The sequence below is a fragment of the Eutrigla gurnardus genome, assembly GCF_963514095.1.
Source record: "Eutrigla gurnardus genome assembly, contig: SCAFFOLD_122, whole genome shotgun sequence".
NCBI lineage: Eukaryota > Metazoa > Chordata > Actinopteri > Perciformes > Triglidae > Eutrigla > Eutrigla gurnardus.
In genome coordinates this window covers 3,234-17,069 of record NW_028155456.1, presented here as the reverse complement: position 1 = coordinate 17,069, position 13,836 = coordinate 3,234, and the positions used below count along the sequence as shown (strand labels likewise).

The 13,836-nt window shown below is 43.0% G+C and overlaps 1 protein-coding gene across 2 annotated transcripts in view; it reads left to right on the top strand.

Annotated features, from left to right (window-relative positions):
- The window catches only part of itgb2 (integrin, beta 2), a 35,971-nt gene extending 25,701 nt beyond the window's left edge, over window positions 1-10,270 (top strand). The window contains exons 8-16 of one of the 2 annotated variants that reach the window (XM_084040808.1): window positions 124-219; window positions 301-390; window positions 506-643; window positions 5,082-5,272; window positions 6,117-6,349; window positions 7,097-7,316; window positions 7,418-7,632; window positions 9,248-9,414; window positions 9,554-10,270. In XM_084040808.1, coding sequence (XP_083896934.1) covers window positions 124-219; window positions 301-390; window positions 506-643; window positions 5,082-5,272; window positions 6,117-6,349; window positions 7,097-7,316; window positions 7,418-7,632; window positions 9,248-9,414; window positions 9,554-9,658 — 1,455 coding nt within the window. In that variant the 3' untranslated portion in view covers window positions 9,659-10,270. The remainder of the gene's footprint in view (window positions 1-123; window positions 220-300; window positions 391-505; window positions 644-5,081; window positions 5,273-6,116; window positions 6,350-7,096; window positions 7,317-7,417; window positions 7,633-9,247; window positions 9,415-9,553) is intronic. The other variant, XM_084040809.1, reaches the window with a different exon arrangement.
- The last annotated feature ends 3,566 nt before the right edge of the window (window positions 10,271-13,836 follow it).

Sequence of the window (13,836 nt, the reverse complement as noted above, 5' to 3'; positions counted from 1 at the left end):
ATGGAGCAAAGCTCCCCATAGTACAATAATGAAATGGAACTGGGCTCTTAGTGGTAAAGTAAAAAATGGAAGAATCCTAACAGGTTCACAACATTTCCCTGACTTCTCTGATGTTGTGTGCAGGACTACCCATCTGTTGGACAACTAGCTATGCAGTTGGCGAAAAACAATATACAGCCGATATTTGCAGTGACCAAATCTGTGCAGTCTGTGTACCAGGTAAATGAACCTCATTTTATTAATTCTTAGAGCACACATTATATTCTGACTCTGATGGATATTTCATTTGATTTATCGCAGCAACTGTCTAAAATGATTCCAAAATCAGAGGTTGGAGTTCTGTCATCAGATTCTAAAAATGTTGTTGACTTGATAAAGAGCGCCTACAAAGTAAGTTAACAGTTTTTTCTCTGTGTTTGTGTAACTTTGTGACTGATGAATATAATTTTTCTGAGCTGTTTTTGTCTTCATTTCACAACCCTCTCAAATGTGTCATCCATAACAGAGGTTGTCCTCCAAAGTCACTTTGACCCATGACAATCTACCTGATAAGGTAACAGTTGTCTACACCCCTAAATGTGACGAGGCAGGACCAGCAAGGGGCAGTGAAGGGGTTTGTGACAATGTACCAGCTGGACATGAGGTCAGTGTTTATTTATTTTTTTTTATCATTTTTTAAAAATGTGATGGTGATGTTCAGACATCAAGTGCAAGTAGTTCTTGTTCCATAAATTTCTGTTGTTAAGATTGTATTGGGTGCTTATTAAAAAAGCAACCATACGTCCAGATCCAACTGGAACCAGGGCATAGAAAGAAATAAAATAGGAGTAAATCAAATCAAATTAATGTAGTAGGATGGTGTGACGGAGCAGCTACACTAACTGTGGGTAGCGCACACACGCACACACACACGCACAGCAGATTTCTCTGTGGTGTCGCTGGCTGTAGGCCGCACACACATATGAGCGAACACACATGTGCACACACAAACACACACACCCGCCTGCCACACTGCTCTCCGACCCATTTTCGTTGGAGTTAAAGACATAACATAATTATTCTTTCACTTAACTGTGTAATAGCATGAGCAAGGGTGCAAACTTCTTTCAACAATTTACTGGATACATACTCACACTTCTTTCAACAATTTACTGGATACACACTCACCTTGTCCTCCGCCATGCAGGCAAACCAGGACGAAACCATTTCCAAGTGTGGGATGCGTATCTCTTTGGTCATGTGACCATGAATAAGAATGGTTTATTATTTTCATGGTGATTGTGTAGCCAAATCATTTGTTTTGTGTAGGGGGAAATATTTGATAACCGGTTAAAATGAGTGTGAAAACACACGTTAAAACAACTTTTAGATTGTTCCTCTTCCTTAACCCTTTTGTAGCATAGTATATGCTACAAAGCGTAGTATACGCTACAAAAGATCACGTTGTCTTTGGAGCGTCATAACTCCGTAATGGTTTGGGCTAGAAACATGTTTTTTTCCCTCTTAAACTAGAGAAAGAGGGGCTAAACAACGGTCACCTGTTTGCCCGTGTGAGCGATTTATTTCTGACAACAAAACAAATGCGTAAAGTAGTCAAATATGTGACTAGATGTCTCCTCGTCTCCGTGGCGCATTTCTCCGTTTTGTTTGTGTTTATCGATCATTATTTTCATCCGCCATCTTGCTAGTGACGTATAGAGTTACGTTTATGCATCGTATTGGCTCCCGTAGCGGCTTTTACAGCCAATCGGAAAGCCTGATTTACGCTTGGCCGTGAGTTGTTGTGTTTGCCCAAACGGGAGACATGGAGGAGTTCAACTCAGAGAAAAGGATAGTCAAAAAGTTACTGTAGTGAAAGAGAAAGTTAAATACATAAATGGTACAGAAGAAGTACACTATATACACACATATTTAGGGCAGGGGACCATTCCTGGCAACAAAAACGCCCATAGACACTACCCAAAAGAATATCCATATTTCATAGACAGAAGGAGCTAGAAGCTTCAAATAACTTCTAGAACAATCCAAACAAGTGTGTGCAACTTTCTATGTTGAGCTTTTCTTTCGTTATAATGGTTTGCAGTGCTTTTTAATAAAATGTGTAAAAATTCAAGGTGCGTTTTTTATTTATTTTTAATATATGGGCTAAAATAGCCTATTATAGTGTATAAAACTATTTATTGAGTGAACACACAGTTAGCTGAGGTTGTGCTGATTCTGGGGATGTGTATAACTTGATGATACTCTAAAAATGACAATTTTATAGGGCAAAACACAAAAGTATGACAAGACAGAAAGTTCTCTATGTGGGTCTCAGAGGGTTAATTTAATATATACAGTAATTAATAAAGTATATACGCCTAGGGGAGGGTTTTTTGTGGGGGTTTAAAAGAGGGCCATTTTAGGCTTGGTATGGCAGTCTTGGTTTGATGGATACAGTGAAGGTAACATCTGAGGCAGAGAATAATTATTGCTCACCTTTTGTTTTGTTTTCTTTTTTGGAAGTTATTGAATTACGGAAGAATTCAATCTTCACCTTATTTGAGATAAACTATCATACAGGTTTGTTATTTTTTTACTTTTGTAAAGTGAAAATAACAAACAACGTTGTTGGGCGATGAGAGGCACCACTAGAGGCGTCGTCTCCTCAGGTGCAGGTGCTTTGACAGCAGACCTGAGCAGTCGAGAGAGTTGAGACATTACACCGAGCCTAAAATACCCCAGTGTCAGATGGGGGAGGACATTGAGAACCATTTATTGTGTTTTGAGCCATGCCCAGAAAGTGACTCAGCATACAGACTTGTGCCACTGCTGTCTGGAAAGGCATTGGAGGCCTACACATTGATGGACGAGGAGAGGGCCCACCGCTACAACGACCTGAAGGAGGCACTGTTGACCAAGTTCAAAATCTCCCCAGAGACATACCGGCAGCAGTTCCGATCTAGCATTGTACCCCCTGGTGAGACACCCACAGAGACCTACCACCACCTTAAAGGTCTCTATTGACGCTGGATTCGGCCAGAGCAGCGCACCAAGGAGGAGGTTGGTGAAGCCATCATCCTGGAGCAGTTACTCAGGGTATATCCTACCCTGAGGTGAGGACCAGCATTAAAAGTCCCCTATTATACTGATTTTCATTCATTTCACACAGAGGTCAGAGGTCCAACAACACTGGATTTGATATACATTGCCCCAAACCCATCCATGGTTCTGAATTCCAGCAGTCTAAAAGTTGCTCAAATGAGCTCTGCTGAGAACAGGCTGTTTCTGTGTCTGCACCTTTAAATGCAAATGAGCTCTGTCTGTCATCGCCTACTTGGAGAGCCACGGAGACGATGCTGCTTATACTAGCGGTAGCATGCACAGATGTTTACGGTGGATGTATCGCTATGGCTCGCCTATGTGTCTCAGGTGAAGTTGCTGGTCCCGTATGGTTGGGGCAGATCCTTTTATGAGGGTCAGTATTGAGGCAAAGCCAGCTTTGTACTGACCCTCCTTACTGAAGCAGTCCGATGTGAAGTGGTTAGCACACTCATACAAGCTAACACGGACCGAAGCTGACACATTGTCATTAAAAATGAAACGCAACCACTGTCTCTTCTGATCTTCTGTAGCTGGGACTGGATATAAGCACATGTTGATTTGTACAACCAACAACAGAGCAATTTGCGTGTCTAGCTGTGAGCAACTTTTTTCCAGGGTGGGAATACCTGATGAGATCCTGACCGATCAGGGGTCCAACCTCACCTCTAGCTTGATGCAGCTCTTCCAGAAGCAATTAGACATCTCAGTGATCAAGACTACGCCATACCACCTACAGACAGATGGCCTTGTTGAAAGATTCAACCAGAGCTTGAAGAGGATGCTGCAGAAGTTTGTGGCTAATGCTGGCAAGGACTGTGACCATTGGGTACCATTTCTGCTTTTCGCATACAGTGAAGTTCCCCAGACATCAACTGGTTTCTCCCCACTTCTGTATGGCTGGGAGGTACAGGGACCCTTGGATCTGCTCCTGAAAGGCTGGGAGACACCGTCAACGAGGCAAAGTGACCGAAGTGTGGTACAGTCTGTGCTGGAAATGAGGGATCGGCTTGCAAGGTACCAGGAGGAGGCAGTGGTTAACCTGCAGGAGGCCCAGAGAAGCCAATAGACCTGGTATGACAAACAGACCTGGTGGCATGAGTTCCAGAGTTCTAGAGGTGCTGATCCTCATCCTGACCGCTTCACATTCGGCTGTGAACCGATCCAGTGAGTGCTGGAGGTCACAGACCAATGATGAATCGCACTCTCTCGCACTCAATCTGCCTGCCTCTTTTCTGCAGGATCCTCACAAGAGTAAAGAGCTGCTCCGTTGTTCCACGGCCATGACAGAACCTGCATGTTCCTCTTCAAGCAGAGGCTCGACTATCGGCCGAACCCTCATTTCCAGCACCTTGGAGTAGACTTTACCAGGGAGGCTGAGTAGTGTGATACCCCGGTAATCGGTACACACTCTCTGGTCCCACTTTTTGAACAGGGGGACCACCACCCCGGTCTGCCACTCTTTAGGCACTGTCCCTGACTTCCATGCAATATTGAAGAGATGTGTCATCCAAGACAGCCCCTCCACCACCAAAGCCTTCAGCATTTCTTGACGGATCTCATCAATCCTGCTTGAAACAATGCTTTGCCACTGAGGAGTTGTTAGACTACCTCGGTGACTTCCACCAGGGAAATTGACGATGATCCTCCATCACCTTCCAACTCTACCTCTACAAAAGAGGGTGTAGCAGTTTGATTCAGGAGTTCCTCAAAGTGCTCCTTCCACCGCCCAATTACCTCCTCATTTGAGGTCAACAGTGTCCCATCCTTACTGTATACAGCTTGGATGGTTCCTTGTTCCCCCTTCTGAATGATCATTGTAGAGGTAAAGATAAGATCAAGACAGTGAAGAAGATCCAGCTGGACTGGAGAGGTCAAGTAACTCTTCGTCCAGCAGATGTTTAAGAATGTCGATATATAACTAGAGATTTTCTGTATATTTAAATGTTATGATAATTGTATTCCACCCCTGAGTCCTCAACTCTCCCTGTTGTCTCCAGATCTCGTTTGATGTCACAGTGACAGCACACTCCTGCATGGAGGACAAATCTTTTACTATTAGACCACTGGGCTTTAAAGACACATTGACAGTGTCATTGTCTACAAACTGTAAGTGTCAATGTGAGGACCCACAGGACAGTCAGCACCCACACTGCAAGGGCAAGGGACAAGTCAGTTGTGGTATTTGCAGGTAAGCTTTCCACCTCCAACACAGCCACTGAGTCAATGAGTTGATTGTTTTAAAAGACAAGGGAACTGTAATATCCCAACGTGCAGAACAACATTCGGACAATCATCCTCCTCAGTGAAAGGAACACACTACCACCAGAAATTCAAGCTCACACAGAACTGAAGATGTTCTGTGTGAAAGTTAAACTTTGGCTCAAGCAGAAGCAGAGATGTTAACATAAGCTAACATCTCATTATCAACAGATGTTAACACAAAAATTTTTTAATTTCATTCAATATTAATTTCAACTAGTGTTTTAATCTGTTTTGTGTGTAAATTGTTAAACGGTATTTTTTATTATTACTATTTATATGTATTTGTGACATAATATTGTCCAATTCTTACCACAGGGATCTGTAGAATTGAATTCTGTAAAGTTAAGGTGCAGTTAGAGAGGTCCAACAGCAGGTGGCGACCATGTGTTGGTTGAAAGAAGAACACACACATTTCAAAATAAAGGGTGTGGCGAACGCATGAACGCATAGTTCATGCGTTCGCCACACTGATGTCTGCTCAGAACTAAGGCATTGAAGCCGAACTGAAGCAGATCTAAATTTCAAAGAGGTCACTTCTGAACAAATTAATTCAGATACATAAGTTTTCAAAGTAAAATATTCCAATTGTATAAATTCAGTGGCGTGTGTGTATAAGCATTTCATATTCAATGGCTGATAAAAATATGCCTTATTTGCTTCCAGATGTATCAGCCATTATGGAAAATCAATTAAGGTGACAGAGTTCATGGGCTCACATAGCTGATAAAAAAAGGAGAGGCTTTAATGGCTGCACTTTGTCCCATGTTCAGCTGCAGTGATGGCTACATTGGTCAGTTCTGCGAGTGCTCCATCGGCGAGAAGGATGAGCGGACACTGAGAGCTTCTTGTCGGAGGGATAATGGCACAGAGTGTGAGGGCCAAGGAGACTGTGTGTGCGGCCGCTGTCAATGCCACATCACAGAGAGTGGAAGCAGTTACCATGGAGAATACTGCCAGTGTGATGATGAACACTGCGAGAAGTTCCAGAATAAACTATGTGGAGGTAGATTTTCGAATGATCTTTGTCCATGATGGTTTTCATGAGCAGATACCAAACTCATAGGATGAGCCATCGTACCAAGCACCCGTCGGGGTCAGGTCCTACAGAGACTCTTTACTGTTCTTCAGACAGACACATTGGCACAACGGTAGACAAAAGAAATGGAGGTGTTTTTAGTTTTGTTTTATTCTACTTTATTTAGAGTATTTCACTACATTGCAATTTCTTGGTGGAATATTGTTTTTGTATTCCTCAAAAGATTCAAAATACATCAGAAAATTAAATAAATAAATTATAATAATACATTTAAAAAAGTACCTCAAAGCCACCAAACTCTTTCAAACTGGACAGAAAGAAAATCAAATTGTAGTGAGTCTCCTCTTTCTACTTCCAACAAGCACTCTCTCGCTCTCTCTCTCTCTCTGTTTCGCAGATCAAATATGACCATTCAGCAACTGCATTGAACGTTTCTCTCCTTAAATATGTTCAGAAACAGATTTTGTTAACTGTTGAGGTGAAAAAGATGAAAGTTTAGTAGCATACAATATTTCTCCTGTTTGCACATCATGGTGTGCAAAGGATTATGGGTGCTTTAGTAGTCCTGTCCTCTGTCCTGAGCTCCACATGTCTTTCCAACAGACTAAAGTGGCCAAAGGTAGCTCACTTTATTTCCTGTGGTTGTTTCTGAGCAGAGGTGTATTTAACAGCCTGTCATTCACTCTAGCTGTTTTCTCCATTCCTCACAACCAGGAAAAGGGAATTGCAACTGTGGCACATGTAAATGCTTTGAAGGCTACGAGGGCTCGGCCTGCCAGTGTCAGAAGTCTGAGGAGAGATGTCGTACCTTCAATGGCAGCGTTTGCTACGGCAGAGGGGATTGCGAGTGTAACCGCTGTGTGTGTAAGAAGGGTTACCAGCACCCACGATGCCAGACCTGCCTCGGCTGCCTGGACCCCTGTCAGACCAAACTGTAAGGAATTATAGTACTGAAGGATTCTGTCACCAAATCACAAAAGACCTTCCAGTATTTGGTCATAAGTCCACTACTGAAGTTTTTGATCTTATTTTCAGGACCTGTATTGAATGCCTAGGCTTTGCCTCAGGTCCATTTAAAATGAACTGCAGTGTGGCTTGTAGGGAGAGTATTCATCATATGATGGTAGATCGGTTCACCATACAAAGCAAGAAGTGCAACCAGAAGGATTCGGAGGGCTGCTGGATCAACTTTAATCTGAACCAGTTAGTTGGAGAGGACAACTACCAGGCTGAAATTCTCAAGCACAGAGGTGAGCTGCTGATGAAATACCGAAAAATCCTTGAAGAAGAATTCAAGAAATTGTTCTTTAAATTAAGCTGAAATTAAAAAATGCCTTTTTAATCCTTTTAGGATTAGATGACAACCTGGTCATTTTGTTCACCTGTTTAACAATATATGTATATATGTAAAATACAAGTAAATAGCTGGTTCTAGCTGATGTAAGCATGCATCAAATTTGGCGTTCCAGGAAGAAAGAGATCGAAAAATACAAGTAAATATACAGTATATATATAAATATATATATATATATATATATATATATATATACTTGTATTTTTCGATCAAAATCCAATATCTCTTTCTTCCTGCAACGCCAAATTTGATGCATGCTTGATGCAACCCAGAAAAAACTGAGGTTCTCATTGTTGCTGCTGATCCCATCGTAGCCAAGGTGACTGCCCACATGGGGGCCTTAACCTGTAACATCCGCTCCAGCCTGAGAAACCTCTGCGTTTTATTTGATCAAAACATGCTCCTAGATAAACACATCAAAACCCTATCCCGCACCTGCTTCTTCCATCTCAGAAATATTGCTAAACTCAGAACCATGGTATCCCACTCAGAACTTGAACTGGCCGTCCACGCTTTCTCATCTCATGTCTCATCCAGACTCGATTACTGTAACTCACTGTTTACCTGCCTCAATAAATCATCTCTGGACTGTCTACAACTAATACAGAACGCTGCCGCTAGGCTGCTAACCCGCTCACAGAAGTCCTGCCATATCACTCCTATCCTCCGCGCCCTACATTGGCTCCCCATAGCATTCAGATTCCAATTTAAAATTCTGGTAACCACCTTCAATGCCCTGCATGGGTCTGCCCCGGCCTACATCTCCGACCTCCTCCAGCCATACTCCACTAGCAGGTCCCTAAGGTCCTCCGACCAGGGGCTCCTCGCTCTTCCCCGAACCAACCTCAAAACGAAAGGGGACCGAGCCTTTCGTTCGGTGGCCCCCAGACTCTGGAACGCTCTTCCTGCAGACTTGAGAGCCTCTGCGTCGTTTGAAGCATTCAGGGCGCAGTTAAAAACCTTCCTGTTTCGACAGGCCTTTGAACTGCAGGGCAGTTAATTACTGTCGTTGTTTTATTCTTGGCTGCTCTTCATCTTTGTATATACTGTTGTCTTATTATGTTTTGTGAAAGCACTTTGCTGTGTGGTTTTATCATGTTTTGTGAAGCACTTTGTGACTCTGTGCTGTGAAAAGTGCTATATAAATAAAGAATTATTATTATTATTATTATGCTTACATCAGCTAGAACCAACCAATAACATCATGACATCCATCCATCAACCAATCAGAGCTAGAGAAGGTGGTGATCTAATCTTTTCAATGATCAAATCCACATTATGTCCCGCCTCCTATCCTGTTTCTCTGGGATAAACGTCACCATGTGGAGGAAAGCTGTTTCAGCTCCACTTTAACACACTGAAGAACATTCCTTCTTTCATAGGCTGAAGGCCACCGAGGACGAGCACACGCACACTAACATTTACCACTGGGTACTAAACAGAGTAGGCACTTCTGTCCTTCGATGTCGTGGTTCAGCATGTTGGATCTGCTTTCGTCCTTCTCCCTCCAGTCTGTCCAGAACCCCCCAGCATGGCACCGATCATCGGAGGCTCCATTGCGTCTGTGGCTCTCGTTGGCATCGTGCTGCTTCTGCTCATCAAGCTACTGATCCACATGAAGGACCTGAAAGAGTTCAGGAAATTTGAAAATGACCAGAAGAAATCCAAGTGGGCCAAGGTGAAGTGATTTATTTGAATGTCATATTTTGAACACGTGTCTCATCAGTGAGAAAGCGTGTTTGTAATTTTCTTGTCCAATATCATGTGAACTTAAAGAAATGATGAAAAAAGATACTAATGATGTTTGTGCGTTTCAGGCTGATAACCCGCTGTTCCAGGATGCCACCACCAGGGTGACCAACCCGACCTTCACTGGAGAACTGGATGACCCTGCAGCAGACGAGACTTCTGGGTCGATGTAACGCTATGAGCAAAGTCCACATTCACACATTATTGACACACATTAACGATGACTTGTTTCCTCTCTAAGTGATGAATTACTGTCATTTACTTTATTTCCAAAATTGTGCATTTTTGCTCATTACTTATTATTGTCAGAACCTATATATCGCATGTTGCTCATATTATATACAGTAGACTAGTACAGCGAATGGGCAGAATTTAATTATGTGTAATGACACTTTTGTTTTGCTATTTTATAGAGATATCATTCTGCATTTTGTATATTTAGCATTTTTTCTTTGTTAGTATGTACATTTTTTGTGTTTTAAAGATTCATACACGTGCATTTGGTTCTGATTTGTATTAATCTGAATAAACATTTGCTTGCAAAAAATTTTATGCAATAACTAATTCATACTTTTGAGGAAAAGCTTTCTAGCTTTCAGTCGCTGATGATGCAGACTCCATGACATCCTGATTGTATCCACACGGCCATGTCGCTCAGATCAGAACTAGCGTGATGGTTTTATACCAAATATGGGTCAGATACGTGAGACGTCCCGACAAGTCTAGCAGGTTTAATTTGTGTTAATTAATTACTGACGACCTCCTGAATGGTCGCCAGTACATGCCTGCCATCAATGAAAGTGACCTGCCATCAATGAAAGTGACTCATTAACCCCAGAAAACGCTCAGCTGTTCTAGAAGCATTTTCCTGGCATGGGCTGCAGTCGAATAGTCGTTTTCTCTGAGGAAGATTCTTTGTATGCTGAAGCATTCAGAGGTCCTTTCACTGGAACTAAGGGGCCAAGCCCAGCTCCTGAAAAACAACCCCACACCATAATCCCCCCTCCACCAAACTTTACACGTGGCACAATGCAGTCAGACAAGTACCGTTGTCCTGGCAACCACCAAACCCTCGTCCATTAGATTGCCAGATGGAGAAGCGTGACTCCAGAGAACGTCTCCACTGCTCTAGAGTCCAGTGGCGGCATGCTTTACACCACTGCATCCAACGCTTTGCATTGCATTGCATTCTGATGTATGGCTTGGATGCACCTGATCGCCATGGAAACCCATCCCATGAAGCTCTCTACGCTGTTCTTGAGCTAATCTGAAGGCCACATGAAGTTTGGAGGTCTGTAGCATTTGACTCTGCAGAAAGTTGGCGACCTCTTTGCACTATATGCCTCAGCATCCGTCATTTTACGTGGTCTACCACTTCTTGGCTGAGTTGCTGTCGTTCCCAATCACTTCCACTTTGTTATAATCCCACTGACAGTTGACTGTGGAATATTTAGGAGTGAGGAAATTTCAAAACTGGACTTGTTGCACAGGTGGCATCCTATCACAGTACCACGCTGGAATTCACTGAGCTCCTGAGAGCGATCCATCCATCCATCCATTGTCTACCGCTTATCCTGTATTCAGGGTCGCGGGGGGGCTGGAGCCGATCCCAGCTGACATTGGGTGAAGGCAGGGTACACCCTGGACAGGACGCCAGTCTATCACAGGGCCGACATGTAGAGACAAACAACCATTCACACTCACATTGAGAGCGACCCATTCTTTCAGAATTATTGTCAGAACCTATATATCGCATGTTGCTCATATTATATACAGTAGACTAGTACAGCGAATGGGCAGAATTTAATTATGTGTAATGACACTTTTGTTTTGCTATTTTATAGAAATATCATTCTGCATTTTGTATATTTAGCATTTTTTCTTTGTTAGTATGTACATTTTTTGTGTTTTAAAGATTCATACACGTGCATTTGGTTCTGATTTGTATTAATCTGAATAAACATTTGCTTGCAAAAAATTGTATGCAATAACTAATTCATACTTTTGAGGAAAAGCTTTCTAGCTTTCAGTCGCTGATGATGCAGACTCCATGACATCCTGATTGTATCCACACGGCCATGTCGCTCAGATCAGAACTAGCGTGATGGTTTTATACCAAATATGGGTCAGATACGTGAGACGTCCCGACAAGTCTAGCAGGTTTAATTTGTGTTAATTAATTACTGACGACCTCCTGAATGGTCGCCAGTACATGCCTGCCATCAATGAAAGTGACTCATTAACCCCAGAAAACGCTCAGCTGTTCTAGAAGCATTTTCCTGGCATGGGCTGCAGTCGAATAGTCGTTTTCTCTGAGGAAGATTCTTTGTATGCTGAAGCATTCAGAGGTCCTTTCACTGGAACTAAGGGGCCAAGCCCAGCTCCTGAAAAACAACCCCACACCATAATCCCCCCTCCACCAAACTTTACACGTGGCACAATGCAGTCAGACAAGTACCGTTGTCCTGGCAACCACCAAACCCTCGTCCATTAGATTGCCAGATGGAGAAGCGTGACTCCAGAGAACGTCTCCACTGCTCTAGAGTCCAGTGGCGGCATGCTTTACACCACTGCATCCAACGCTTTGCATTGCATTGCATTCTGATGTATGGCTTGGATGCACCTGATCGCCATGGAAACCCATCCCATGAAGCTCTCTACGCTGTTCTTGAGCTAATCTGAAGGCCACATGAAGTTTGCAGGTCTGTAGCATTTGACTCTGCAGAAAGTTGGCGACCTCTTTGCACTATATGCCTCAGCATCCGTCATTTTACGTGGTCTACCACTTCTTGGCTGAGTTGCTGTCGTTCCCAATCACTTCCACTTTGTTATAATCCCACTGACAGTTGACTGTGGAATATTTAGGAGTGAGGAAATTTCAAAACTGGACTTGTTGCACAGGTGGCATCCTATCACAGTACCACGCTGGAATTCACTGAGCTCCTGAGAGCGATCCATCCATCCATCCATTGTCTACCGCTTATCCTGTATTCAGGGTCGCGGGGGGGCTGGAGCCGATCCCAGCTGACATTGGGTGAAGGCAGGGTACACCCTGGACAGGACGCCAGTCTATCACAGGGCCGACATGTAGAGACAAACAACCATTCACACTCACATTGAGAGCGACCCATTCTTTCACAAATGTTTGTAGAAACAGTCAACATGCCTACACTCTTAGAAATATAAGTGCTAAGTAGGTTCTTCGGCTTGTCCTCATAGGAGAACCCTTTTTGGCTTCAGGTAGAACCTTTTATAAAGGTTCCACCTGGAACCCTTTTGGAAGGTTCTACCGAGAACCCATACTGGGGGTTCGACCAAGAACCCTTTTATTTTCCAAGGGTTTCATCTAGAACCCAAACAGGGGGTTCCACCCAGAACCCCTCATTAGAGGTTCTACAAAGAACCCACGCAGGGAGTTCCACTAAGAACCCTTTCATATTTCAAGGGTTTCATCTAGAACCTGCACAGGGAGTTCCACTAAGAACCCTTTCATTTGTCAAGGGTTTCATCTAGAACCTGCACAGGGAGTTCCACTAAGAACCCTTTCATTTTTCAAGGGTTTTATCTAGAACCCACAAAGGGAGTTCCACTAAGAACCCTTTCGTTTTTTCAAGGGTTATGTCTAGAACCTACACAGGGAGTTCCACTAAGGACCCTTTCGTTTTTCAAGGGTTTTATCTAGAACCCACACAAGGAGTTCCACTAAGAACCCTTTCATATTTCAAGGGTTTCATCTAGAACCCACACAGAGAATTCCACTAAGAACCCTTTCGTTTTTCAAGGGTTTCATCTAGAACCTACAAAAGGAGTTCCACCAAGAACCCTTTCATGTTTCAAGGGTTTCATCTAGACCTCACACAGGGGGATCTAAAAACATCCCTTTTCAAAGGTTTTCACAAATAACTGTCTTGTCCTCTGAGGGTTCTATAAAGAACCATATTGTATTCTACAGATCAGTTTAGTTCATATTATATTGTGGTCATTTATCATGTTGACATTGAACAAACATTCAAAACATTTTAATGAGAAAAACATTTATTTAAAGATAGTCCAACAGAACAGGCTGTGTAGGTCCCAGGGGAGAACAGGTCAAAAGTCAGCATAGGTCCAGTGGAATCAGCAACATGACAGGCCAGACACACCATGCTGTCCTCAGTCGTGGATTTGTGTAATTTCCAGCAACGGTGACATGGCAGAAAGGGGAGACAAAAAAGAGTTTTAGTTCCATCACATCACAAGTTTTCACATTGATTAAAATAATGTTAAAATACTTTTCAGTGTTATGTTTTTACAATTTTCAGTCTGGTTTCCGCCCCTGCCACTCTACTGAGACTGCTCTAACTAGAGTGGT